The sequence below is a fragment of the Camelina sativa genome, chromosome 20, assembly GCF_030686135.1.
Source record: "Camelina sativa cultivar CO46 ecotype springtype chromosome 20, ASM3068613v1".
NCBI lineage: Eukaryota > Viridiplantae > Streptophyta > Magnoliopsida > Brassicales > Brassicaceae > Camelina > Camelina sativa.
Window position 1 is genome coordinate 8,154,484 of NC_141899.1, and position 25,935 is coordinate 8,180,418.

Genomic DNA, 25,935 nt, shown 5'->3' on the forward strand with positions numbered 1-25,935 from the left:
TTTATTGTTTGGAGTCTAGTTTTAAGTGAAAATTTAATCGCGTGGAGGAAGGACACAATTACTTAAAATATATTAACTGTTAGTATTAAACATTACTTATAAACATACAATTGATATCATGTTAATATGTTATGATTGATCGTTTTTGGAGAAATTATACATTATGTAATAGGAAATATAAATCATGCAAAAATGACGTATATATATACAACATAAAGGGGTGCATTTAGCTCTGAGGGTGAAAAAAAAAAGGCGATTTAGGGTTTTTGCTTCTTTCTCACGTTCTGATGCCATCGGCGGCTATTACGCCGGTGGTTGACGGTTCTGGGAAGTCGGGAGTGGAGGTTGAAGAGGGGAAGATTAGGGGGAGTTGTGATGATACGTGTGGGGTTTCTAGTGGTGGTGCTTCGCAAAGTATAGAGGCTAGTGTTGGTGTTGTTTCGGTTCTGGGTGTGCCTGTTGTTACTACGGTAGGTGACCAGACACAGGGGACTAACGTTAATTCGGGTGGGAATCGTATGGGTCCCAAAAAATCATGGGTGTCATTGGTTAAGGATTCGGAGGAGATGGAAAAGTTGGACTTGCCTATTGAGGAGGTCGATGGGGTTCCGACTATCCGGATCCCTGATAGTGTTTTTGAAGAGGCTCACCCTTTATGGGAAGATTTTCTGGTTGGGAAATTTTTAGCTAAGGCTCCCTTTGTGGGAGGCATTCATGCTCTTGTTAATAAGATCTGGACTTTGGGAGATAAAACGATGAAAATAGATGTTCATGTCGTGAACAAGACTACAGTTCGATTTCGCATTAAGGATGAGCGTACACGGCTTAGGGTTCTGAACAGAGGAATGTGGAACCTTTGTGGAGTTCCTGTCGTTCTCACTAAATGGACCCCCATTATTGATGCAGAGCAGGAGGAAATCAAATCTGTGCCACTTTGGGTTATTGTCAAGAATCTCCCACCAAAGTATTTCTCTTGGAAGGTGTTGAGTGCTATCCCTAGCCCTCTTGGCATTCCAAAGAAACTTCACTCTGAAACAGAGGCCTGTAAATTGTTTACTGAAGCAAAGGTGTTTGTGGAGGTCGATCTGACGAAAAGCCTACCAAAGCACTTGTCGTTTAAGTCCGCGAAAGGTGGGGACACTATGGTTGAATTTGTCTATCCCTGGCTACCTCCAAGATGTTGTGACTGTTCCAAGTGGGGTCATAATAACTCAGACTGTTTAACTAAGAAACGACAAACGGAGGTGGTGGAAGAAGCACAAGTCTCTGTTGAGGTGGCCTCTGTTCCGCCGGTTGTATCTGAAGGTCGTGAGGAACATGTGGTCCCTGTCACGGGTTTAGCTCCTACTGTTACGGCGTCTGTGGTTGATGAGACAGGTGTAAATGTCGATAGTCCGCCTGTGGAGTTACAAGGTGATACAACAAGTTCAGACTGGTGTACTCCAACTAGGGGGCTTCGTAGTCCACAAAAGCAGGTGGCAGCTACCAATGTTGCAGCTTCTATTGTCTCTAATTCCTTTTCATGTCTGAGTGGTAAGGGTGAGGTAGGAGATGATTTACATGATGAGTCGGAACAGGGTGAGAAGGAGGAGTCGGGTTCTGATGAGACTCAGGAGGAGTCCACTTCTGAAGCAGCTGCAGTTGTGTCAAAAGGCGTAGGTGTAGACTTGATGCTCAGGCAATCCCTTCCCCGTGCCTCTAAGGATGGACATAAGTTTCTAAACAACACTGGTGGTCAGAATTCTCGGATACACCCACCTACCACTGTCAAGACTCGTAATACTTCCAAAAATTTCTGATGTCAGGGTTTTTCTGGAATATTAGAGGCTTTAATAAAAAAGAAAAGCATCGGGTTGTTCGTGAATGGCTAAATAGTGGTAGGTTTGATTTTGGTTGTCTATTAGAAACAAAGATCAAGGAGAGGAGGGTTGATCGAGTGTTTCAGTCAGTGTTTGCTAACTGGTCGCTTTTAACTAATTATGAAGAGCATCGGTTAGGCAGATTATGGTTGGTTTGGCGAGATAACGTGTGTGTGACACCTATCTATAAAACATCTCAACTTATTACGGTTTCAGTCTGCATTGAGGGACTGCAGGAGTTTTTTGTAACGTTCGTCTATGCTTCTAACCTTGTGACAGAACGGAGAATTCTCTGGGAAGATCTTCGCTCCCATAAGGATTCTCCTCTGTTTCAGAATAAAGCATGGCTCATTGGGGGAGATTTCAATGAAGTCTTGGAAAATAATGATCATTCTTGTTATGCGGCAGCACCAATGGTCCCGTCGGGTATGAGAGATTTTAAGGAGTTGGTTAGCCACTGTGAACTAACGGATATGAGCTATCAGGGGCAGAGATATACCTGGTGTAACAAGAGGGATGATGGGGTCATCTGTAAGAAGTTAGACAGAGTCCTCATAAATCAACAGTGGATGCAGCAATATGGTCAGTCCTACTCGGTTTTTGAGTCTGGAGGTTGTTCAGATCATCTGCGATGTCGGATTCATATCACGAGGGAGGAACCACGGATTATTCGACCTTTTAAGTTTGTCAATGCGGTAGTGACACATCCAGAGTATCATAAAGCGCTTGCAGATAAATGGCGAGAGTCTCCTCCACTCTTCCATTCTACTTCTGCACTGCATCGCCTCTCAAAGTCTTTAAAGGGTTTGAAACCACTTCTACGAAATATGGGGAAGGAAATAGTGGGAACTATCACGCAGCGAACTAAGAAGGCTTTCTCTGTTCTCTGTCAACTGCAACAGGCAACGATGGCTAACCCTTCTGCACAGGCGGTGCGTGAGGAGGCAGAAGCATTTGCTAAATGGAGGTCTTTATCGGATATTGAGGAACGTTATCTCCAACAAAAAGTCAAACTCCACTGGCTTAAAGTTGGTGATCAGAACAATAAGGAGCTTTCTATGCTTCAGTTAAGCTTCGAGAGATGAGAAATCGTATTAAGGAGATTCATGGTGACGACGGGAGCATTGCTAACACTCATGATCGGATTAAGGCTGTAGCTGAAAGCTATTTCAGGGATTTCCTCTCCTTTTCACCAGATGACTATGTCAAATGGTCTACGGATGAGTTAACAGACATTTTAGAGTTACAATGTGATGCAAATGACAAGTCTATGCTTATCAGGGAGGTCACAAAGGAGGAGATTAAGAAGGTTTTATTTGCGATGCCAGCAAATAAATCCCCTGGTCCTGATGGTTTTAACGTGGAATTCTTCAAAGAATCGTGGTCGGTGGTGGGTGAGGATTGTGTGATAGCTATTCAATCCTTCTTCAAAACAGGATTTCTGCCTAAAGGAGTCAACTCGACCATCTTAGCACTAATTCCTAAGAAGAAGAGAGCTCAGGTTATGAAAGACTACAGGCCTATCTCATGTTGCAACATTCTATACAAAATAATCTCCAAAATCCTTGCTAATCGACTGAAAGTGATCATTCCAAAATTTATTTCCAATAACCAATCTGCTTTTGTTAAGGACAGGCTGCTTATGGAGAATTTACTATTGGCTACTGAACTGGTGAAAGATTACCACAAGGATACTATCTCTCCACGGTGTGCTATGAAAATAGACATATCAAAAGCTTTCGATTCTGTGCAATGGGGCTTTTTGATTAACACTTTAAGAGCTATGGGTATTCTGGAACAATTTGTGAATTGGATCAAAGTCTGCGTCACGACTGCTTCTTTTTCAGTCTAGGTCAACGGGGAACTGGCCGGCTATTTCACTAGCAAGCGAGGACTTCGACAAGGTTGTTCTTTAAGTCTGTATATGTTCGTCATTTGCATGAACGTCCTATCTCGCCAGTTGGATAAAGCTGCTCAGGGGAAAAAATTTGGTTATCACCCAAATTGTAAAACTCTGCAGCTCACGCACTTATGTTTCGCTGATGACCTGATGGTCTTTGTCGATGGACAACAGCAGTCCATTGAAGGTGCTCTAGCGGTTTTTGAGGACTTTGCAATACACTCTGGTTTGCGTATAAGCATCGAGAAGTCTACTATCTATATGGCTGGTATCCCTCCGGATAAATGTGCAGAGATTTTGCAACAGTTCCCCTTTGCTTCTGATCTCTTACCGGTTCGTTATCTCGGTCTTCCTCTCCTCACTAAGAGAATGTCCGCAGATGACTATCTTCCCCTCTTGGAAAAGATAAGATCGCAAATTAACACTTGGACTGCAAGGTCACTCTCCTTTGCAAGGAGACTGCAACTCATCAGTTCGATCATTGTTAGCACTATCAACTTTTGGATTTCTGCTTTCCGTCTCCCTAAAGCATGTATCACCGCTATTGACAAGCTGTGTTCTGCTTTTCTGTGGTCCGGTCCGAGCCTGCAGACTACTAAGGCAAAAGTAGCTTGGTCAGAGGTTTGTCTACCCAAGCGGGAAGGTGGTCTAGGTCTCCGTTCAGTGGCAGAAGCAAACAAAGTGAGCATGTTAAAGTTGATTTGGCGACTCTTATCTGCTAAAGACTCATTATGGATGCAATGGGTTCAGCGATATCTAATCCGGTCAGGCTCTTTGTGGTCTAAGAAAGAAAGCTCATACATGGGTTCCTGGATTTGGCGGAAGCTCCTTAAATATCGATCTATAGCAAAAGAGTTCTCTCGGGTTGAAGTGAGAAATGGTTTTTCCACCTCATTTTGGTTTGATGATTGGTGCACATTGGGTCGCATTTATGATAAGCTAGGAGAAAGGGGCCCTATAGCTCTAGGCATCCCGCTTTATAGCTCTGTCGCTGATGTTTTAATTATGCCTAGGAGAAGGGCCCATAGACAGCCGATGCTAAATCTGATTGAGGAGGAAATACGGAGGTGTCAATCCTCTCAAACAGAGGAGGCTGACAGAACACTTTGGAAAGGCAAGAATGATGCATACCGGAGTACATTCTCGACGAAGGACACATGGTTACATATACATGAAGCAAAACCAATCTTGGACTGTCACAAGGCCATCTGGTTCCCTTATGCGACGCCAAGATTTGCTTTTGTTACATGGTTAGTGGTGAAAAACCGGCTTTCCACTGGGGAGAGAATGCAGGCATGGAGCCAAAACATTGACCCAAAATGTGTTTTCTGCAGTTGTCCTTTGGAAACGAGGGAGCATTTGTTTTTTGAATGCCCCTTCTCCCAACGGGTCTGGGAAAAGCTTGTTAAAGGCATTCTTCTACACAGATATACAACAAGATGGTTGGAGGTACTGAATTTAGTAACTGGAAATGCTTTGGAGAAGACTACACGGTTTTTGTTGGGTTATACACTTCAGAACACGATTCACTCTTTGTGGAGGGAAAGAAATGACCGGCGATATGGAGACACACCTTCCACAGCGGAAAAACTTACCAAACTGATTGATAAGAATATCCGTAATCGGCTCAGTACGATCGGTGGCGGCAACTTTCTTCAAGATTGGTTTCCAACTAGGTCCTATTAAGCATGTTATGTATGTACTTTTTAAGAAAAGCTATGAGTTAGTCATGTATAGCGTTTATTTCTTTTGAATATAATTTAACATTTATTCAAAAAAAAAATATACAAAATAAAGAAGAAAAAAAAACGATATCTTGGCTTGTAGAAAACCTAATCTCGAATGTATAGTATCTATAGTAATAACAAATAAACAAAGAAGGAAGAAGAGAAAACCAATCGACGTTGAAGTGTGGAGATGTTGTTGTTAATGTTGTCCACGAGTCCACGTGCTCAAAAGATTCATCTAACCCATGCATCCTCACATCCAAAAAAAGGTCGGACTTAATTTGGAGTAAATGAGCATCATATCAAGGTATTCATTCATGCATCGAGCTTGAACTTTTGAGTAAATGAGAGATCTTCTTTGAAACCAAAATTTTCTTAAACGTTTTTTTCTGGTAATTAATTATTTTACTTATATTTTATTTATTACAAGATGATTCCCTAAAAACAGATTAATCTTTTCATATCGGAGGTTTATGCCGCATATTATTTAAATTTTATCTTCTTGTTTAGTTTTTTCAAAGATTATTTTTGTTAAGTACTGAATATATATAGTTTCTTATTTGCATAATAACTTTTTTGTTATTTTATCCATATAAAATATTAGCAATTATAAAAATAAGAAATTATTTTCTATAATGAAAATAGTCTTATCTTCAAATAATATTTAAAACTTTTACAATCTTTTAAAAAAATTTTAATACATATTTACTTTTACAATATAAAATATAACTTTAAAATATTAAAATTTGTTAATGACATTTTTTTCTTCATTAGATATAATTATGTTTTGTAACATAATATAATATTATTCTACTAAAAATTTATATTTGTATTTCACCATTCCATAAATTAATGTATTCAATCAACATATTTTAAAATTATTTTTCTTATGCATTTTTTTATTATGTAGATTTTTGTTTTAGCGAATTTTTTTATATTATGCAATTGAATAATATTAAAATATTTATGTCTATAGATGGAATCGTCGCATGGGCAGATTCATTCTACTGTCTATAATGATATAGTGAGCTAACTACTGACCTATATTATTTTCTTACATTCAAATTTATAACTCTGTTCTGCTAATTATAAACCACTTATAAACATGTTTAAACTACGTGGAATAACTTAGGTCCCGAATCCCCTGACCAGGTTGGTGTTTACTACTATATCAATATCAAAGTTTAATAAATTAGGTCCTGAGAAGAAACATGACTACGCGATGTTTAAAGATACATTCGACTAGACGAGATGATACTAAGCTCAAAAATGACATGAGCGGGACCTATAATACCTACAGGCTGTGAATAAATTGTGACAATTCATTCATAAAGTGTAATTGGATACTTTCATCTATTTCGTTTTTAATTTATATCTCTACAAATCCCTGCATTAACTCTTTTTTTTTTTAAACCACCATTATTCTTTCTTTCGAATTATGTACTTATATATTTTTCTATATTCTCGTGATGTATGAGCACTTTGTTTTAAATACTACAGCATATTTATGTTTATTTACTATGACACTTATTATGAATTTTATTTAGTATGTTTTTTATAACTGAATACTATTTATTTATTTTCTCACGTGAAGCATCTACAATTAGAGAAACTCTCAACTGCATGGTATATATACTTTTGTTTATTGCCATTTTATGTGTTATCTTTTTCTTTATATTGATCATTTGCTGAGCTTAGCCGCTTAGGAAGTATAGACTCTTATCTGTCTCTCTTTAACAAAAATGAAAGAAGCTCTTATCTCCTCTCATGAGACATGAGCCACGTATACCTAGTGATTAACTTAACCAGACTAACCATTGATGATCAAATCGATCGTTCGCAGCTATCATATTGAATGATTCATTTTGAAATGTTATTTTTGTAGACATGACATGAGAGTGATTTTAGTAGAGAGAACACTTTCCTCGCCAACAGAGAGAGCTTTGGTTTTTCATTTATATATAAAAAAAGGTATTTAGGTTTTACAAAATCTGTATAATCTATGACATTGATATCCTATGTCAAAAATGTATAAAAACATGACGCACAAACATATTCGAAAATCAGTTTACTGACAAAAGCAATTATAACCTCATGATACAGATGAAGTGATACACGATATTGTCACCTTTTCCGAAAATGAAACCCGATCGAAGAAAAGAAGAGAAAGGAGAAGAACTTGACCAAAATTCACAAACTGAAAGTTTTTCACTAGCAGTCCGAGAAAACCGTGTCTTCACTCAAAATAAGTTAATAACTTTGATAAAATTTTGGTTATAAAGTTATGAAAAGTATTGAACAGAAACACATGAAAGAAAAATATCTGATATTTTATATAATTTATATATTTACAAGATAGAAACTGGAGTTTCTAAGTGTATTTTTTTTTTGTTTTTTCTTATATAACAGTAGTTGTAAGTTTGGCACATGCATGTGAACGTTATAGTATGTATACACACTTCTACGTAAGAATACAGTCATTTTGTTTTGTTTTCTCGATCGGTCACCATTTAATCTTCATATTATCATATATCCTCCTCTTTTCACTTATTCTTTTCTCTTTTTTGGCTTGCTAGAAACCAAATTTCCTGCTCCGGCCAGTGTAACTTTCTTTTCATAATTTTCATGAAAATAAATGGCTCACCTAACGACTGACAAGGTATGGACGGCCTTTTTAGCTAACATCAGAAAGAGAGAGTTATATAGCTTTTATGTATATATTGTTTTAATAAAAATAAGTTTTTCTTTATTAGAACATGCACACTCAAAATTATGTGAGATAATAAGAGTTTTCAGTATCCCTATGTAAATGGTGACTTGATGTTATGTGAAACTTTGACCCACTAATTTTCTTGGTAAATTAAATTGCTAAATCTTAATATGCCGAAAAATACAAGAATTAGAAAGGTAAAAGAAAAACAAAAGAAGAGACACCTCAATTAAAAAGACGATCATGATGAGTATTGAAAGATCAAATCTAACATGGACGGTCAATTGGGGGTAGATGGTGAAGCGTCGAGGATTTGTGTGGATGGTGACCAATATCAAGATTGTATTTATTAGGTTTATTGATTGATATTTATTATGAACATGTTACATTTTCGCTCGTGTCGAAAATAAAATTGGCTGGACCGAGTATAGTAGGTGGGTTCATTGAAGAAAATGCCTACGCATAGCTACGTAAACAAGTTCTTAGGCACAGCTTCATGTATCGGCACATCCATGTCACCTAGTTTTTTGGTACAGCAAAATAAATATTTGCACCTTTATTTTTGATTGCGATCACAAATCATTTATTTCTGTCTTTATATGATATTATCCCATGTTTTTCAACTCTAATTAAAGATACTTTACACATAAATCAAACTCCAAATGACAATGAAAAGCCAAAATGTAACTTTTGGATCGCGAAATTAACAAAATCTAGCTAGATTTGTCTTAATCATGCAATATATCTACATCTAAGTAAAATTTTGGAATCAATGGATATGACATGGCATTGTAATTTTATCGCGGATAAAGCTATTTCCCATTTACCCCATTCACAAATGTTGGCTTGCATGCACATAGTCTAGAGAACAACAACAAAAAAAAAGCTAGAAGAATTTTTTTTTTTAAAGACTGTCTTAATTATTATTATCCGCCGAAATTTGATTTGATTGATGGTATTCTTACGGCCAGAAACAAGTGCATTATTGAAAGATTCCTTTTTTTAATAGTAGAAACTAGAAAGTAAATAATAGCCAGATCAAAATGTAGGTCATAGAACGTTGTCGTCATAGATCTTTTTTCTTTTCTTTTTTTTTTTTTTTTTAAATTCTGAAATTTGTATTATCTTTTCTCCCTAACTGTTGGGGTGCAATTGTGGGTATTTGATTAATAATGAAGATGCATGAAACGGTAGCAGGTTCAGGACCATTTTGCGAAGCCACTGACGACAGTCCTTCGTACATATATGAGTTGGGTGTATAGGAATTATACACATTAATTAATTTTCTTTTAAGAGTATAGGTGAGTAGGACCAACTTAGTCGTCAAAAGCAATATCCTTGTTCATGATAAGAATGCGATGTTTTTCGCATGAATCATGATTCTAGTAATCAAATATTAAATATTCATACAAAATGATACTACTTGTGTAAAAAAAATGTTCAAACGTCTCTTAATTCTAACCTCACTGGGTTAGAAATGTCCGGTTTCGAACATATATGGAATTGTACAAAGACTTGTCATTTAATTTCTCTGACAATTATCATATGACGACCGGTTTGGTAAAATTTTGGCAAAAATATTAAAGTATGTCCCTAAATCATCATTTAATTATTATATCTTTCCATATAATTAATGTTTTTCAGAAAGAAATGGTTTGCCAACTTGCAATTTGCCATTCCATATATGACAAACCATTAATTTTTGTGACTATATAAAAATGTAAATAGTAATTCAAGTTATTGTCAACTACTATTGTCTTTCTCCATTTCTGTCGTGAAATAATCATAATAATAATTGACTGACTACTAACTATCGTTTTTCATTCCATGTGTTTCACGTGTCATATGGCCTTGTTTAATGTCTTCTTGTATTTGTTTCATAAGAAAATTTGATTCTCCTCGTTAACTACTCCTATGACATTTGTTAAACAAACCCAATCGGGATACAAAATATATATTCATTCGGTTCGTTGCTCAAAAAGCTAACCGGGACAGTTACTCACTACTACTGAGGTCCTGAGGAATTACTTTGCTACTCCCTCCAGTTTTAATTACTTGTCATTCTAGAGATAAATTTTTGTTTTCCAATACTTATCGTTTTAGATTTCCAATGCAAATGTTTGGTAATTAATTCTATCCAACTTTATTAATGTTTTGACCAATAAAAAAAATTAAAAAATACATTAAAAAGGGATAAAACAGAAAATTTAATAGTTTTCTTAATCCATGTTAAACAACCTTAAACAACAAGTAATAAAAGACGGAGGGAGTAGTTTGCTAGCATTTGTATTTGTACGTCATACGCAGCATATGCAATTATGCATTGTATTAAAGATGGTCCAGACCTATATGATCCCTATTATTACACCTCGAATCCGGTCTAAAAGTTTTGTGATAATTACCAATAAATGAAGAGAAACACTCACTTTTTCATCTTATTGTTGTTCTTCTGTGTCCTAATTATTGGTCCCAACTTATCTGATAGTATATCCCAATCAACGTGGCCCATACACGACAAAATGAACAAATCTTAAGACACTTAAACACACCCGAAAACCCAAAATAACCTGACCCAGTAGTATTTTTAGTTACAAATATTTGTATTGGCATTTTCTTGGTTTCTTCATGTTCTTTACTTTCCAAGCTGTATACAGATACCAAAATCCATGATCTCCTCCACCGGTATCAAATACTCAAAATTTAATAATTCTTTATAAAAAAGAAAATCTCGTTTCTATTTCCTCTTAGACTCTGTAGAAATGGAATAACGTATCAATAACAATAAACAACAATTAATATGTCAAACGGACCTCTCTCTCCCTCTTTCCCTGTATCGTTTCACTCATACGCACACAAAAACTGCTCACTCTTGATTCATCTTCGATTTCAAGATGACGAAGCTTCTTCTTCTGAGGTTCCTTGTGCAGTGGGTTCTTCTCCTTCAGCTTCACCAGGCTTCTCTGGTCCAGGTCCAGCTGATACTTTCACCATCGACGGACGTAAAAGCCTTTCCCCTAGCAAGAAACCTTTCCTGTATTCTTCAAGTACTATACCCTCTTCATATTCCGCGGAATCTTCTCTCATTATTGCCTCATGTAGCTTTTTTACACAACAAAGAGAAAAGCAAAAAAAGAGATGTCAGCTTTTATATATTTGGAAAGACCATCAATCAAAAGCATTAGATAAGGTTAACAACTACCAACTCATTGAAATCTATCACACCCATCTTGCAAAGTAACAAGCTCATCTAAAGTCTCCAACACTTTATGATTGGTACTAGATTCATGATTTGTTATGTACTTCAAACTTTGTGATAATCAAACATTATCTAACTGGAATAAGGGACCCTTAAACCAAACCTTGAGATTCCGTGATCATTTGCATCACAAAGTATCATTCATCATAATTTGTTCCATCCATCTTATCTAGCCATCTTTCAAAGTAACAACCATATCTAGGTTCTAATCAAGATTATTCCAGCGGCACTATACAATTGACTTATCCTAATTAATCTCCAAAACACTTCGATTATAAAGATCACCTCCATAGTTAAAGACTAACACCACAAGGTCCAGCAAGGCGCAAGCAGAGCAACAAAAATACGTTTTTGGATCTCAGGAAAGAAGAAAGATATATTAGTAACTTACCATAGGATCAAACTGCTTCCCGACTGTCTCCACATGGATAACACCAAGTGAGCCCAGAATTTCAACAAACTGTTTGTATATGCTCTGATAACTATTAGTGACTCTCTCTTCTCCCTCGGTCTCCACCTTAATTTGGGATTTAGCTCTCTCGAAATTATCCAAAACAGCCAACAGATTCTCTACAACCTCTCCTTGAGCATTTGAAACAAGGTTTAGCCTTTCCCTCTCTGTCCTCTTCCTGAAGTTGTCGAAATCTGCACTGATTCTTATGAGCCGATCCCTCTCCACCGACAAGTCATTGGATAAAGACGCTACTTTATCCTCAAGCAGAAATTTTTCATCTTCTATGGATTTTAAAGATGCTTCTATCTCAGCGATCTTCCCCTCATTGTTGTCTGCTAAAGCTTCTTTATATGAACTCAGCAACGATGTGATAACAGCCGCTTCTTCTTCTTCATCAGCTACGACATTTTCACTCTCGACACCAACAGCACCATCCGTCTCCTGCTCCATGATTTCACAAGGAAGACAGAATCAGATGAAAGCAATACAGACATTGTCACATCAATTCCTGATAAAAACTGAGACAGAACAGAATATAATCTAAAAAACAAACAACACCAGAATTAACACCAAAAACACTCAGGACATTCTCTGTGAACCCTCATACAAGAATCAACGAGTCAATTCGATTTCGATAGTACACAACATGGTCCTAAAATGCTTGTGAAACTCCATCATTTTGGGAATACACCATGCCCAAAGAATCAAAATCTACCACTTGATGTATCATTAGAAAATTAACAATCACAATTTCACGCCTGATTATACTGAATACGAATCCTACTCATTGCTCTTACTCATGTGAACGTTACTTAAAGAGGAAAACAAAATCAACCAAAAGCTTATAACTTTACGCAAATAACAAGCAAATCTAGCATTACCATATCCAAAATTCTCAAAATTTCATCATAAGATTCTAATTAAGTACATGAGACTCCCAATTTCGAAACCCTAAAACCTAACCCCTCCAGTAAACAGAAGTTAGCCGAAATTGAAAAACCTGGACTTCAGGTTCGTTCGATTCCACCTCTGTCTCCGTAGTCTCAGCTTCTCCCGAAGCAAACGGAACAAGGTTCAGTAACCGAAGAGGATAGCCGCTAGACACAGACCGGAGAGAAGCTCGGCGAGAGAGTGAGACGGTGGTATTTCTTCCTCCGGCGAAGGAGACACAAAAGGGCTTAAAGGGTACAGAGGGAGCATGAAGAAGAGTTGGTGTGAGATGTAAAGACGGCGTTTTGAGTAGACCGGCCATTGGAGACGAGAGTTCGGGGAAAGAGAGAGAGAGAGAGAGTGTGGCGGAGAGAGATAAGGAAGAGAGAGAGAGAGAGGGGACAAAGAGTTCTTTCATTTGTTTTGTTTGGTTTTCTCAACCGTTGGATTTAGTATAAACTATGTTGATCGGACGGTTGTTGTTTAACAGAAGTATGTAGGGTGTTCTTAGATATTCTTGTGATGGAAAGTTCTAGAACTTGTAATGATATATTAAATAGACTAATTCAGTTGCAGAAAATCAATCAATCAAATCAGCAAAATGCAGAGCAGCTCATGTCTAATGTCTTGTTGGTTTGTTTTTACCGCAGGTCAAAGGGGTACTCAAGGAACTCGGATACACAGAGCAAATGGTTTTTAAATTCTGAGAGGACGAGAGAATCAGAATCCCATTAGTTTCTGAAATTTCATGTAATAAAGTGTCCCCAAGCAAACATTAATTTGATGCAGAGTGAGCTTGACACTCAGACCTACCAAGCTTTGAATATATATATATATATATATATTTTAATGTAATGTTAAATTAGATTAAAAAAAAAATAAAGGGTGTTAAGTCGATTGTGGATATTTTTATCTATGAGCTTGACTAGTCTCTTCTCTGTAGCAGGTTAGTCTCCATGCCGACGAGCGTTCCTCTCTAACCAAATGGAATGTATCGTGTTCTGAAATGCGTAGTCTTGTCGAGATCGTCGCCACCCAGCAGTGCCATGATATCATGCCAGTCTATGGTGTATTTGGTTAGTAACATCTTCTTCACTAGGGTCTCCCAAATTCGCTGTGAGAAAGTACATTGAAAAAAGAGATGTGCAACAGTTTCCATCAGATGGCTGCAAAAAACACAACCGGTGTTCGCCCATGTATTCCATCTCTGCATTTTGTCTCCTGTGCTTAGCCTGCCTTTAACTAGGAGCCAAGTAATAAAAGCATACTTCGGAGTAGCGTAAGGGAACCAAATCACTTTGTGGCTCTCAAAAGTAGGATGAGGAATGCGTATAAGGGACCAGGTGTCCTTTGTGATAAACTTCTTGCGGTAACCAGCTTCTCGCCCTTTCCAGAGTGCTTCATCTTGCTCTTCCCCATTTCGACTAACCTTGCGTGTAAGAATCTCCTCCTTAATCTGATTCAACAAAGCTTATCGATGTCTCCTCTGCTTGTGCATTGCCATAACCTCTTCGACTGTACTTGAAAGTGGGATCCCAAGAACAATAGGGCCTCTGTCTCCTAGTTTGTCATGAAGACATCCTAGTTGACACCAGTTATCAAACCAAAAGGAGGTGGACTCCCCATTATGAACCTGAACACGATAGAACTGCTTTGCTATGATTCGATATTTTAGGAGTTTCCTCCATATCCAGGAACCCACCGTTGTGTTGGCTTGCTCTGCCCAGAAAGAACCATTCCGAATGAGATGCCGCTGAACCCGGTTCACCCATAATGAACCTTTAGCAGAATGGAGTCGCCAGATCAACTTAAGGATACATACTTTGTTTGCTTCTTCTATTGAACGTAAGCCTAAGCCGCCTTCATTCTTTGGCAGACAAACATCTGACCAAGCAGCCTTTGCTTTTTTAGGATTTAAAGAAGGGACATCCCACAAAAAAGCAGAACAAAGTTTGTCTATTTCTCGAACACAAGCCTTTGGAAGTCTGAAAGCAGAGATCCAAAAATTGGTGATGCTGAATATAACCGACTGTAACAGCTGAAGCCTCCATGCAAATGAGAGCGTCCAAGCTGTCCAAGTGCTTATCTGAGATCAAATCTTTTCCAACAGCGGAAGATAATCTGCAACGGACATTCTTTTAGTTAACAGAAGAAGGCCTAGATATCGAACAGGGAGTGTTCCATATTCAAAGGGAAACAGGTTGACTATCTCCTCTTTATGTTCCGGGGAAACACCAGCCATATAAAGAGTGGATTTCTCAAGACTAATATGCAGGCCGGAGTGTTTCGCAAAGTCAGTAAACACCTCCAGAGCTCCCTCAATAGATTGCTTTTTACCATCTACAAAAACCATTAAATCGTCAGCGAAGCACAAGTGCGTGAGGTTCATTGACTGACAGTTAGGATGAAAACCAAACTTCTTTTGCTGTGCAGCCTTATCCAATGTGCGTGAGAGGACATTCATGCAGATCACAAACAAATAAGGGCTCAAAGAACAACCTTGTCGAAGCCCCCTTTTGCTACCAAAGTAGCCTGCTAGCTCACCATTGACCTGTACGGAGAAAGAAGTAGATGTAATACAGGTTTGGATCCAGTGAATATAGGCGTCTGGAAACTCTAGTGCACACAGTGTGTTAAGGAAAAAACCCCACTGCACTAAATCAAAAGCTTTCGATATATCTATTTTCATAGCGCATCTTGGGGATACAGGATCCTTATGGTAGTCTTTGACAAGTTCTGTTGCTAGGAGAAGGTTTTCCATTAACAATCTGTCCTTGATGAAAGCAAACTTGTTTGAGGAGATAAACTTGGGCAGAATGATCTTCAACCTGTTATCAAGAATCTTGGAAATGATTTTATATAGCACATTGCAGCAGGATATAGGTCGATAATCTTTCTTTGTTCTAGCCTCCTTCTTTTAACCCCTTTTGGCAAGAAACCAGTCCGGAAAAAGGATTGGATAGCAACAGCACAATCCTCACCCACCACTGACCAGGACGCTTTAAAGAACTCGACATTGAAGCCATCAGGGCCTGGGGATTTGTTTGTAGGCATAGCAAACAGCACTCTTCGTATCTCCTCCTTGGAAACCTCTCTGGTAAGTAGGTTTTTGTCATGCTCATCACACTTATAATCAAGAACGTCAGCCAGTTCCTCCAATGACCAGTCAACATAGTCCGCAGGGGAATATGTGAGAAAGGTATTGAAATATCTCTCAGCTTCGACCTTAATGTGATCATGTGTATCAACCACTCTCCCATCGTCACATTGAATCTCCTTAATATTATTCTTCATCTCTCGAAGCTTTGCTGAGGCATGGAAAGCTTTATTGTTCTGATCCCCGACCTTGAGCCAATGTAGTTTTGTCTTTTGCTGCAGAAAACACTCTTCTATATCAGCTAACTTCCTCCATTTGGCATATGCCGTTGCTTCTACACTAATCAGTTGAGAAGACGGGAAAGCCATTGTCTGCGCCTGAGCTTCACATAAAGCTTTATAGGCTGCTTTTGTTCGAGCAGTAATATTGCTCACCATTTGCTTCCCAAGGCCTCGAATGTAAGGTTTCAGTCCTTTGAGAGACTTTGAGAATCTATGCAAGGCAGAGGTAGAGTGAAAGAGTGGAGGAGAGCGTTGCCATAAGTCGACAAGTTGTGTCTGGTAGTCCGGATGTAAAGCAACTTCATTGATAAACTTAAAGGGTTTCTGCACTCGCTGAATTTCTGCAGTGATGTAAAAACGATATCTCAAGTGGTCTGAGCAACCTCCTGGCTCAAACACCGAGTGAGATTGACCAAACTGCTGAATCCATTTTTGGTTCACTAACACTCGATCCAACTTCTTACATATTACACCATCATGTCGTTTATTACACCATGTATAGCGTGGACCCTGGTAACTCATATCGACAAATTCACAGGTTCTCACAACTTCCTGGAAATCTCGCATCCCTGCTGGTATAAATGGTGATGAGTCATACAGAGAATGATCATCAGTATCTAATGTTTCGTTAAAATCCCCTCAAATAAGCCAAGCCTTATGTCGATATAGAGGCGAGGCATTATGATCTCTCAGATCACTCCAGAGTTCCTTACGCTTATGAACCAAGCTTTGAATATAAACAAAGCAAAACAGATCATTTAGTCATTGTGTCTGTCTGCATGTAATAGTGGGAACTTGATTTTGATGATAAATTTCAAAGCGACCAAGATATCGAATATGGTTCAAAAGATGAGAATTGTCCAATTAGATTTTATGTCTGTGTTCAAAACTCAAGCAGTATAATTTCTCAACTTGGCTTAGACATTTCTTGTTCAACCGTAGTTTATTTGGCTCTGATTTGACTAACTCATACAAATCGATGTCTTCTTCATTAGAGAACGTCCAAAATCTATGTATGCGTCTTTTAAAAAGAAACAACTGTATTTATTTGCTAATGTGCATTATTTGAATTATTGAAATCATCAAGTGCCTCTTAATGTGGGGAATACAAAGCAGACTTGTATATATTGATTCTTGAAAATTAAAAATAAGGATTTACATTTTCGATAGCCAGACTACCTAAACCGAGAAGCCTCAGGTTCTGTTGCTAGTGGTGTTATAGAGCTTGAATGCAGACTCGGTAGCACTGATTAAATTAAATATTTCTCCTCTTCTAAACAGAGATCATTTTGATACAATAAAACTCACAATCAATCAACCAAACCAATTCAATGCACCAACGATAACTGTAATCAACACCAATTCAATGTTCATAAAACACAGAATCGATCATGTTAACTCTCAAGATGAGAGCTAAGCTCAGAGAAACTTTTTAGAGATTTTTTAGATTTTTTACAAATTTCAGATTCTTAGCATGATCCCACAAATGAACTCGTCTGCTCTTTATACTTCAGTTTCGTCACTCTCAACAACACAAACGAAGACCACGTCATTTGCTCCTTTTCCTCCAATCAAATCTTCTTAAACCACCATGTCAGCTTCACTCTCCTTTTCCTATATCAAATCTCCCCTCTTTGCAAAACCTTGACCTCAAGGTTCATGTAAACTTCCTTGTACAACACATAGAATAACTCTCATGATGCCACCTCCACAATCTTAAGAATCCATTTGATTGAAACCATTATAGCAGCTCTGCTTGGAATATGACTTCTTAAAGTCTCTTGTGATTCAAATCTGATTCCAGGGTCAAAGGTTTGGCTCTGTGTAACCACAAGCATTCGTTCTACTTTGACAATTTCCATTTGAACCAGTTGATCCACACGCTGATACAACACTGTAACTATCTTAGCCGTGCTTCCAAGCTTGTAAGCAACCAATACCCTGCTGCATAAGATCATCCTCCACTTGTCACTTCGTTCCCAGAGTTTAAATCGCCATTTGTGCTTGATTTGGAACCTCTCAGCACCGGCCAGAAACTGTAGTATTAGAAATGCATCATAGTCCTTATGCCTTCCCAACTTGTCCACAATGTTCACAAACTGCTCAAACTCATTTTGTAGGAAATAACGCACACCACTCTCGGTGGAAAGGATACACCAATCATGTATGGGCGCTAGCCATCTTCTCCAATCTCCTCTGTACACGAGCTGCTCGTTTGCTTTAGGGACATTTGGAGCCTCTTTTCTCACAATCACATGCCCAGTCCATGATGTGAAACACCCTGTAATTGAATCAAAAGAACTCAGAAACAGTCCCTTCTTGCGTGATGCTTTGTACTTGAACCACCACCACTTGGGAAACGTTCTCTTTTTGTTTCGCATCACTTCTTGAATGAACACGCTGGTTTGCAACAACTGCTCATTCACCATGATAATCTGATCATACACAGGTTCTCCATGACAATGATCAAGCCTCATGTTAATGCCAAGATCTGAGATATAAAAAACTTGATTGTATTCTTGCTTGATGTCCTCTTTCTCAGATCTGACTTTAAACCTCCAACACTTAAAACCATTGTCCCTCTTCATCTTCTGCTGTACCACTAGAGAACATTGATCAAATAAGTGAGATGCTCCAGGCTTAGCCGCCCCACATGTTGGTTGTTCATAGCAGTCAGCTCTTTCCAAGAGATTACATGTGATATTTTTTCTTGCAGAACAAATATCCTCCGGAAATGTCAGTTCTAAAACACCCTTTGTAACAGCAGTCCTTCTTCTGATGCAGCTTTTAAACACCTCTCCAATGTGATCATGTAGCTTTCCCTCATGAGACTCATATTCAACCAATTGTTAAATCGTTTGTGCTACTTCTTTTTTTTGGAGAAACAACCATGCTGTTCTGCTCCTTATTGAGTTTAAAGCAACATTTGAAACCTTTTGGAGCTTCATGAACTTTTCCAACAACAAATAGGCTCAAAAGTTTTCTGACATCAATTCCACCAAGCAACTTCCTCTTCCTTTTTGTTCACAGCCTATCAATCTTATGGGCACACAAACTTGAGAAGGAGAACACCTTATTGTATAGTCTCCACCGTTTCTCATTCTCTTTTTTTATATTTAAACCTCCACGACTTCAAGCCTTTTCTCTTTTTCTTCACTTTCAGTCTTTCTTTAACCTGAGACCTTTTACCAAACAGTTGGCGTGCAACCTGATTGTTTGTGACACTTGTTGATTTCTAAAGCAACACATCCCTTGTTTTGGCATATGAAGCTTGTAGTATCATTTCTTGATGATTAAACAAGTCAGCACAACCAACAACAGATTGGGAATCCTCACAAACAACCGTTGATGCATTGTGAAATTGAAGGCTAGGTTCCAATGTAGAAATCGATACCGGAAATGGTGGAATTAGTTCTTCCTCTGAGATCGCTACTAGAGACATGTGTTCAATCGATTTTGTCTCCAGCTCAGAGTCAATATCCACAATCGAAACAATGTCGTGAAGCAACTTTTATTGTGGAGTCACTTGAACCTCTAGGAACTGTGAAGCAATAACAGAATCTTAAAACGATTCTTTCTCAACATTAACCTCAATGTTCACCAATTCTTCACTATCCCCTTCGCCGTTGTGTAATCGAAGCATTTTGAGCATCGCAACAAAATACATCTCCTTCTCTGCATGTTGTTTCTCGAGTTTATCGTAAAGCCTGTCTAAGCGCAACACCAACGTCTTTTCATGATCCATAGCTTCGTTCACCTTCGTCTCAGCTAGCGTTTCCTCCATAGATTCCGAGGATGACACAGCTCTGATACCTTTGATACAGTAAAACTCACAATCATTCAACCAAACCAATTCAATGCACCAACGAACCGTAACTGTAACCAACACCAATTCAATGTTCATAAAACACAGAATCAATCATGTTAACTCTCAAGATGAGAGCTAAGCTCAGAGAAACTTTTTAGAGATTTTTTAGTTTTTTTACAAATTTCAGATTCTTAGCATGATCCCACACATGAACTCGTCTGCTTCTTCATACTTAGTTTCGTCACTCTCAACAACACAAACGAAGACCACGTCATTTGATCCTTTTTCTCCAATCAAATCTTTTTAAACCACCACGTCAGCTTCACTCTCCTTTTCCTATATCGCATTTGAAGCGTCTTCAAAAAGATTTCTTAGAGCATGATTACTGGAGGTTTACTTAGAGATACTCTTAATTAAAAATTTAAAAATAATAATAAAAAAAAAGAAAAAAACTGAGGAACGCTGTTTCCCGTAGAAACGAAGAATCGTTACTCAAAACAAGTGACAGCATTTAATTAATTAATTTTTATTTTTAGATTTATTATTTAAATATATAATAATATTAAAAAATCATTAAAATATATTTTTTGGAGCAACGATCGATCATTCGTGGGATAATGATGCTCTTACATGCTCGACATAAGTTGCAGCAATCATGCCACATAACCTGCTATGGTAGTTTTTTTTATCCAAGCAAAATCGTTTTGTTGTAAATGGTTTAGTTTTCTAATTATAAAAAAAGAATTTTTTTTGTAAAATTCAGAAAAATGAACTACAAAGGAAATTGAAAAAAAAAAATCAAGCAACAAAAGAGAAGATTGAGCAAAATTAAAACGGTAAAGCGAAGAAAATGTAAATACGAAAAAATGGAAAACGTTATTATGTAAATTAGCAATTTACTTAAAAATCACAACTCTATAAATAGGTGTGTTTAATAAGTGAAAAAAAGAGGTTTGAGCTATACACTACTACTGCGTAATCGAATTCAATTAGTAAGTTTTAACTAAAGCTCCTCCACCGAGTATAAGCACTGGCAAAGACGATGTCCGCCGCGGTAGAGCAATCGCGTAAGGAGGCGTCTCCGTCGTGTGGGTTATGGTCTTTGCCAGATGAGATTGCTATAGATTGCTTTGCCCGCGTGTCAAGAGTAGACCATGCGGCCTTATCTATGGCCTCAAAGAGCTACCGCTCACTGGTGGTTTCGCCTGAGTTGTACGAGACACGATCCCGTATGGGTTGCACGGAGGAGTGCGTGTATGTATTCATTGACTCTCCAATTGAGCCAAACCCGCGCTGGTTCATCCTCTCTGTAAATAAGAATCGGAATCGGCTGATCCCGATCCCGTCGTTCCCAACTCCGCGATCAGCGACCTTGGTTTCCCTCGGGTGTGGGATCTATGTAATTGGCGGATTGATAGACTGCATGGAAACCGCGCTTGTCTCGTACTTGGATTGTCGGACTCACACGTGGAGCTACCTCCCTTCCATGAATGCTGCTCGCGCTGGCGCCCGTGCTGGCGTCTTAGACGGCAAGATATACGTGTTTGGAGGCTGCGTGGAGGATCCCTCAATCTGGGCAGAGGTGTTCGACCCAAAGTTGCAAACTTGGACTAGAGATGTTATCCCGGAGGACCTGATGAAAGCGACAGAGCTTAGAAAGGTGGTGCAGGGGCAGGAGACTGTTACTGTGTCCTGCAACTTTCCGAGGGTACAAGGTTTGTGGAATGATTTTAATTATTGTGCAACAGATAGATTGTTATACTGTATGCATGCCGACGGGTCTATAATGTGGTGTGACCCTCTGAGCGGGGTAAGGCAAGGGGCCATGGTTTGGAGGCATGTGTATGGTTTAAATGCTCTGAAACCCTTTTTATCCATTTATTCCGATCCCGATTCCAGTTTGATCTCTTTCCATGGGGACTTGGCGGATGTGTGGCAGTGCTATTTGCTCAATCATGGTCACAAAGACGGCCTCCTTGGCTTCATGCCGGACAACAAACTCCTCACCTCTTCTCGTGGCAACATTCTCGTCTTCTGGGACGTGCTCGTTGGGGATGCTGATCCCAAGACACTGGAGATTTGGTGTGCTGAGATTTCGATGCAGATGTGGGAAGGCTACATGTGGGGGAACGTCCTCTGGTCCGAGGCTGTCTTCTCCACTGACCCCCGCTTTGGATTCCAGGTTTCCTACTCTGTTTCGCACTCTGTTTCTGTCCATGTTTGAATTAGCCTCCTTATATCTGGCTCCCCTGTTGGGTTTTCTTTTTGCTTTTGAATATTATCTGCTTTTTTTTCATTGCACCACAGTCCCCTATTATGTTTTCATTAGCAGTTTTCTCAGGGTTAATATATTTCTGCCATTGACATCATTTATTCGCAGGTACCTACTATTAATAATTAAAGGCGCATTCCAATGCCTGAATCAGTTTATACCTTGACTTAAGATAGAAAGATAATCACAACTGTTATACTTAGGTTTGTTTAGTGGCTCCTTCTCCTGTAGAAGATTGCAAACTTTTTTATTCAAGCCTACGTTATTACCTGTAATGAAGATTGGCTTTTTAAGTGCTCTCATTTTGAGATACTCATCTCTGCAGATTCCAGTTCAGGGTGGCCTACCATTGCGGGAGTCTCTAACCAAGGAGGTAAAAACAAAGTCTGGTCAGGAGCACGAATTCCGTTTTCTGAGGATGACCGCAGGTGATATTTGTTTATTCTGTGTGTCTTCAACATTGATAGTGTCTCTCTAGTGACAATTTTAAGTACGCTTGGGTGTCTAATTTTGTGAACTTTTGAGAAGTCCAGAGTTTTCAAAGTCATACTGTACTTAGAATCAAGACTCTCACTGGAAATATAAGGTTCTTGGTCTCCTCTATCTGAGACTTTAATTTATTATTTTAAAGAAGGATTGGGTTTGTTTTTAGGGGGGACTGACCTCAGGTAACTAACTAACTCCGGAGGATACAGGGAAGGAAAAGTAGAAATTTCTTCAAGTGGTTTTAGACTTTTAGTTTCGTGATATTTTCAGAAGTCTCAGATTTTATTGAATTTATAACTTGGCATAGGACCTATTTGAACTGCTCTGTGTTTTCCCCCATCCACACAAATACTGTCTTTTTTTTTAATGGGTAGCATTTTTCCCAATAGGGAGTGAGACCATATGTGATGGGGCAGATCTTGGTTTTCTATATAATGGCCCTGAGAAAAGTTTTTTTGGTTGTTTTCAATCGTATGAGACTGCTTGCCTTAGTGATTGCGTGAACACCGATTTCCTCACGGGTCACAGGTGGATAAGGATAAGAAGAAGACGAAGGGATAGAAGAATCAGTAAGAGACATATCGAATCGATGAGATTAAGAAGAATTAGAGAAGAAGAAAGGAAGAGATAAATGTGTCGGTTTTAGTTTTTTTTTTTGGTAAATAACATTTATCTTTTGTACTTTTTTGGTGTCTTATACTAAGCATTGTCATTTTTTCTTTTTTAAATAACCACCAATTTGGTTTCTCTATTATAATCTTCATTTCGTAATAATTTGGAAGTTTATAATAAATTGTGTGATAACAATTGACAAAATTTTCCAGCAAATTTATGAAAAGGATGAATGTTTCATACTTTATCTAAGAATTTACTCCGTATTTTAAACTATGTATATAAATTAAAGTTAAAATTAGTGATAAATTAATAAAAATTAAAACTCATATAAATCAATATATTTTTTTGGTCCCAATTTTTTTTTATGGTTCTGCGTAAGAATCGGTAAATTAATAACTCTATAGATGAACTTTATACAATATACACTTTTTAAAAAATGATGAATATGTTTTATACTTACCAAAAGTGAGAGATGCTCTAGTGGAAAAAGGAGTCCGATGGTCAGTTGGTTCGGGTTTCAACATTTCGGTTTGGCGTGACCCGTGGATCCTGGATCAGCATCCTCGACCTGCAAACGGTAGGGGACGGCAACTTCATCCAAATTTAATGGTAAATCATATGAATAATCCACAGACTAAAGAATGGCATTTCCCTATACTACAAGAATATATGGATCCGGAGGATATTCAAACTATTCTTAGTTTGCCTATTAGCAAATCTTATAGACCAGATCGATTGGTGTGGCATTATACACAATCTGGTCGGTATTCGGTTAAATCAGGGTATAAGGTAGCCCAAGATATGAAGGCTGAAATTGATTATGGTCCCAATTTTAATGCCCTGAAGGCTAAGGCTTGGGACCTCCCGTACCACCTAAAATCAAACACTTCTTTCGGCAGATCGCATCGGGTTCTCTTCCGGTGAAGGTGCGATTAGCCTCCCGGGGAGTTAATTGTGACACGGCATGCAAGAGATGTGATCTGGAGGAAGAGTCGATTAATCATACCTTATTTGAGTGCCCTTATTCTCGTCGGTTTTGGGATAGAATTTTTGTTGGACCTAATACAGACAAGTTCCCATTTGGTTCAATCTATTCAAATTTAGATTTTATATATGGCAAAGGTTTAGCCCATATGGCTTTAGGCACTACTCATCGCTCGATTCCGTGGCTGGTCTGGTTCTTATGGAAGGACAGGAATAATAAAGTTTTCCAAGGGTTACAATCGGAGCCAACAGATATCATTAATGAGGCTTTACGTGATCAATTGTAGTGGGAGGAAGCCCAGGTAGCCGTAAGGGCGGACTCCGTTTTAACGGAGTCTTTGATTACGCCGGTGATATCAATTTATTGTCAGGTTGATGGTTCGTGGAAAGCCACAGAACCACATTCAGGGTTAGGATGGTGGTGTGGTGATGGTGAAAATCAGACCTTGGTAATGGGTGCCAGATGTCAACGTCGCAGTGCATCCCCGCTTCATTCAGAGCTAGAAGCATTATTATGGGCGATGGAGTGTATCCGTTCCAGAGGGATTGATTGCCGGAGATTCGAGACGGATTCTGGAGAGTTATTAGCGATGGTGCCAGCTCCGGAGGAGTGGCCAGTTTTCTCAACGCTTCTTGAGGAGTTTCAGGTGCTTAGTGCCTCTTTGCCTCCTTTTACCCTGATTAAGATCCCAAGGACGTCCAATGTGAAAGCTGATTGCTTAGCTCGTTCTTCTAGAGTGCTATTATCAGAAACATCTTTTGTAAACAATTTTCCTCCAGCTTGGGCAACCAATCGAGGAGTTTTATTTTAATTTAATGTGAGGTTGAAAAAAAAAATATTATATACACATATTTTTAGTCAATTAATTAAAGTTAATAAAAGTAAACAATTAGTATAATTCATATAAAAAAAGTTAACTTACTTTTATTTTCATTGCACGCAAAAACTATATATACTAAAGTTTTAGATTATTTATATATGAAAGTAACAAAAATAGAAAGCCAAATTATATTGTACTGATATTATTGAAAAACTACAATATAATTAAAATACTACTATTTCTACAGTGAAAAAAAAAACACTTCTCGACTATTTAAATATTTAAAGAACTGTATGATATCGTTCCTATATTATAAGAAATACACGGTATACACCTAAAACATAAAAAATTGGACACTAGATAATATATAGATGCAAAATACTGCACATTTACAAAATACAAAAATTAATTACATGTATATAGTTAATCTACCAAACAAAATACATTTTGCATTTTTTTAAAATAAATTTAGCCCCGCGATGTACCGCAGATGAATCTATATATACATTTTTGAAGTACATTTTGGGTTCTAACCTTTTATTTATACTTATATACAAAGTTAATCCCTAAAAGATTTCTAAAAATAGCATTACTTCAGATTTTGTTTCCTAATCATTTTACATTCTATTACAACTAAAAAAATTACTGCAAAATAAATATGGAAACAAAAACTATGATATATTTAACCACATCTTCTATTGTGTTTTGAAGATATTCTATATCTTAATCCTTTGC

General features: G+C 38.0%; 5 protein-coding genes across 12 annotated transcripts; 3 read left to right on the forward strand and 2 right to left on the reverse strand.

Moving 5' to 3' along the window:
- The first annotated feature begins 1,798 nt into the window (after positions 1–1,798).
- Positions 1,799–2,944, forward strand: LOC147918596 (uncharacterized). The gene has a single exon (XM_087503598.1). It carries the CDS (start codon positions 1,799–1,801, stop codon positions 2,942–2,944), a length of 1,146 nt encoding a protein of 381 aa, XP_087359724.1.
- Positions 2,945–10,886: 7,942 nt separating this feature from the next.
- On the reverse strand, positions 10,887–13,239 carry LOC104770082 (uncharacterized). The gene is made up of 3 exons (XM_010494431.3): positions 12,907–13,239; positions 11,844–12,347; positions 10,887–11,295 (listed from the first exon to the last, which is right to left on the reverse strand). The coding sequence occupies exons 1-3, from the start codon at positions 13,156–13,158 to the stop codon at positions 11,083–11,085; spliced, it is 969 nt and encodes a 322-aa protein (XP_010492733.1). The 5' UTR covers positions 13,159–13,239; the 3' UTR covers positions 10,887–11,082.
- Positions 13,240–13,812: 573 nt separating this feature from the next.
- LOC104772322 (uncharacterized) lies at positions 13,813–16,781 on the reverse strand. The gene is made up of 4 exons (XM_087503599.1): positions 15,829–16,781; positions 15,007–15,664; positions 14,344–14,922; positions 13,813–14,292 (listed from the first exon to the last, which is right to left on the reverse strand). Exons 1-4 carry the CDS (start codon positions 16,779–16,781, stop codon positions 13,813–13,815), a joined length of 2,670 nt encoding a protein of 889 aa, XP_087359725.1.
- Positions 16,782–20,967: 4,186 nt separating this feature from the next.
- LOC104770084 (F-box/kelch-repeat protein SKIP6) lies at positions 20,968–23,573 on the forward strand. 8 transcript variants are annotated; one of them, XR_015592164.1, is made up of 5 exons: positions 20,969–21,737; positions 21,922–22,204; positions 22,403–22,497; positions 22,620–22,722; positions 23,259–23,573. XR_015592164.1 is itself a non-coding variant. In XM_010494434.3 (3 exons), exons 1-3 carry the CDS (start codon positions 21,065–21,067, stop codon positions 23,270–23,272), a joined length of 1,257 nt encoding a protein of 418 aa, XP_010492736.2. In that variant the 5' UTR covers positions 20,968–21,064; the 3' UTR covers positions 23,273–23,573. The 8 variants fall into 8 exon arrangements, 3 of the variants coding, with proteins under 3 accessions (XP_010492736.2, XP_010492738.2, XP_010492734.2); XR_015592162.1 differs by having other exon boundaries at positions 20,968–22,204; XR_015592163.1 differs by having other exon boundaries at positions 20,969–22,204; positions 23,309–23,573.
- A 491-nt stretch (positions 23,574–24,064) lies between these two features.
- LOC147918597 (uncharacterized) lies at positions 24,065–25,191 on the forward strand. The gene is made up of 3 exons (XM_087503600.1): positions 24,065–24,261; positions 24,518–24,572; positions 24,667–25,191. The coding sequence occupies exons 1-3, from the start codon at positions 24,065–24,067 to the stop codon at positions 25,189–25,191; spliced, it is 777 nt and encodes a 258-aa protein (XP_087359726.1).
- The last annotated feature ends 744 nt before the right edge of the window (positions 25,192–25,935 follow it).

Excerpts from the sequence above, each read along its gene's own strand:
- LOC147918596 (XM_087503598.1), top strand. The coding sequence starts at position 1,799 with ATGTCAGGGTTTTTCTGGAATATTAGAGGCTTTAATAAAAAAGAAAAG.
- LOC104770082 (XM_010494431.3), bottom strand. The coding sequence starts at position 13,158 with ATGGCCGGTCTACTCAAAACGCCGTCTTTACATCTCACACCAACTCTT. Across the intron at positions 12,348-12,906 it reads CGAACGAACCTGAAGTCCAG|GAGACGGATGGTGCTGTTGG; the intron begins GTTTTTCAATTT and ends ATCATGGAGCAG. Across the intron at positions 11,296-11,843 it reads GGAAGCAGTTTGATCCTATG|CTACATGAGGCAATAATGAG; the intron begins GTAAGTTACTAA and ends TGTGTAAAAAAG.
- LOC104772322 (XM_087503599.1), bottom strand. The coding sequence starts at position 16,781 with ATGCGAGATTTCCAGGAAGTTGTGAGAACCTGTGAATTTGTCGATATG. Across the intron at positions 15,665-15,828 it reads GAGTTCTTTAAAGCGTCCTG|GTTGAAGATCATTCTGCCCA; the intron begins GTCAGTGGTGGG and ends TCTTGATAACAG. Across the intron at positions 14,923-15,006 it reads TTGAATATGGAACACTCCCT|ATAAGCACTTGGACAGCTTG; the intron begins GTTCGATATCTA and ends ATTTGATCTCAG.
- LOC104770084 (XM_010494432.3), top strand. The coding sequence starts at position 21,065 with ATGTCCGCCGCGGTAGAGCAATCGCGTAAGGAGGCGTCTCCGTCGTGT. Across the intron at positions 22,205-22,619 it reads ACCCCCGCTTTGGATTCCAG|ATTCCAGTTCAGGGTGGCCT; the intron begins GTTTCCTACTCT and ends TCATCTCTGCAG.
- LOC147918597 (XM_087503600.1), top strand. The coding sequence starts at position 24,065 with ATGGATCCGGAGGATATTCAAACTATTCTTAGTTTGCCTATTAGCAAA. Across the intron at positions 24,262-24,517 it reads GCTAAGGCTTGGGACCTCCC|GTTTAGCCCATATGGCTTTA; the intron begins GTACCACCTAAA and ends TATATGGCAAAG. Across the intron at positions 24,573-24,666 it reads TCGATTCCGTGGCTGGTCTG|TGGGAGGAAGCCCAGGTAGC; the intron begins GTTCTTATGGAA and ends GATCAATTGTAG.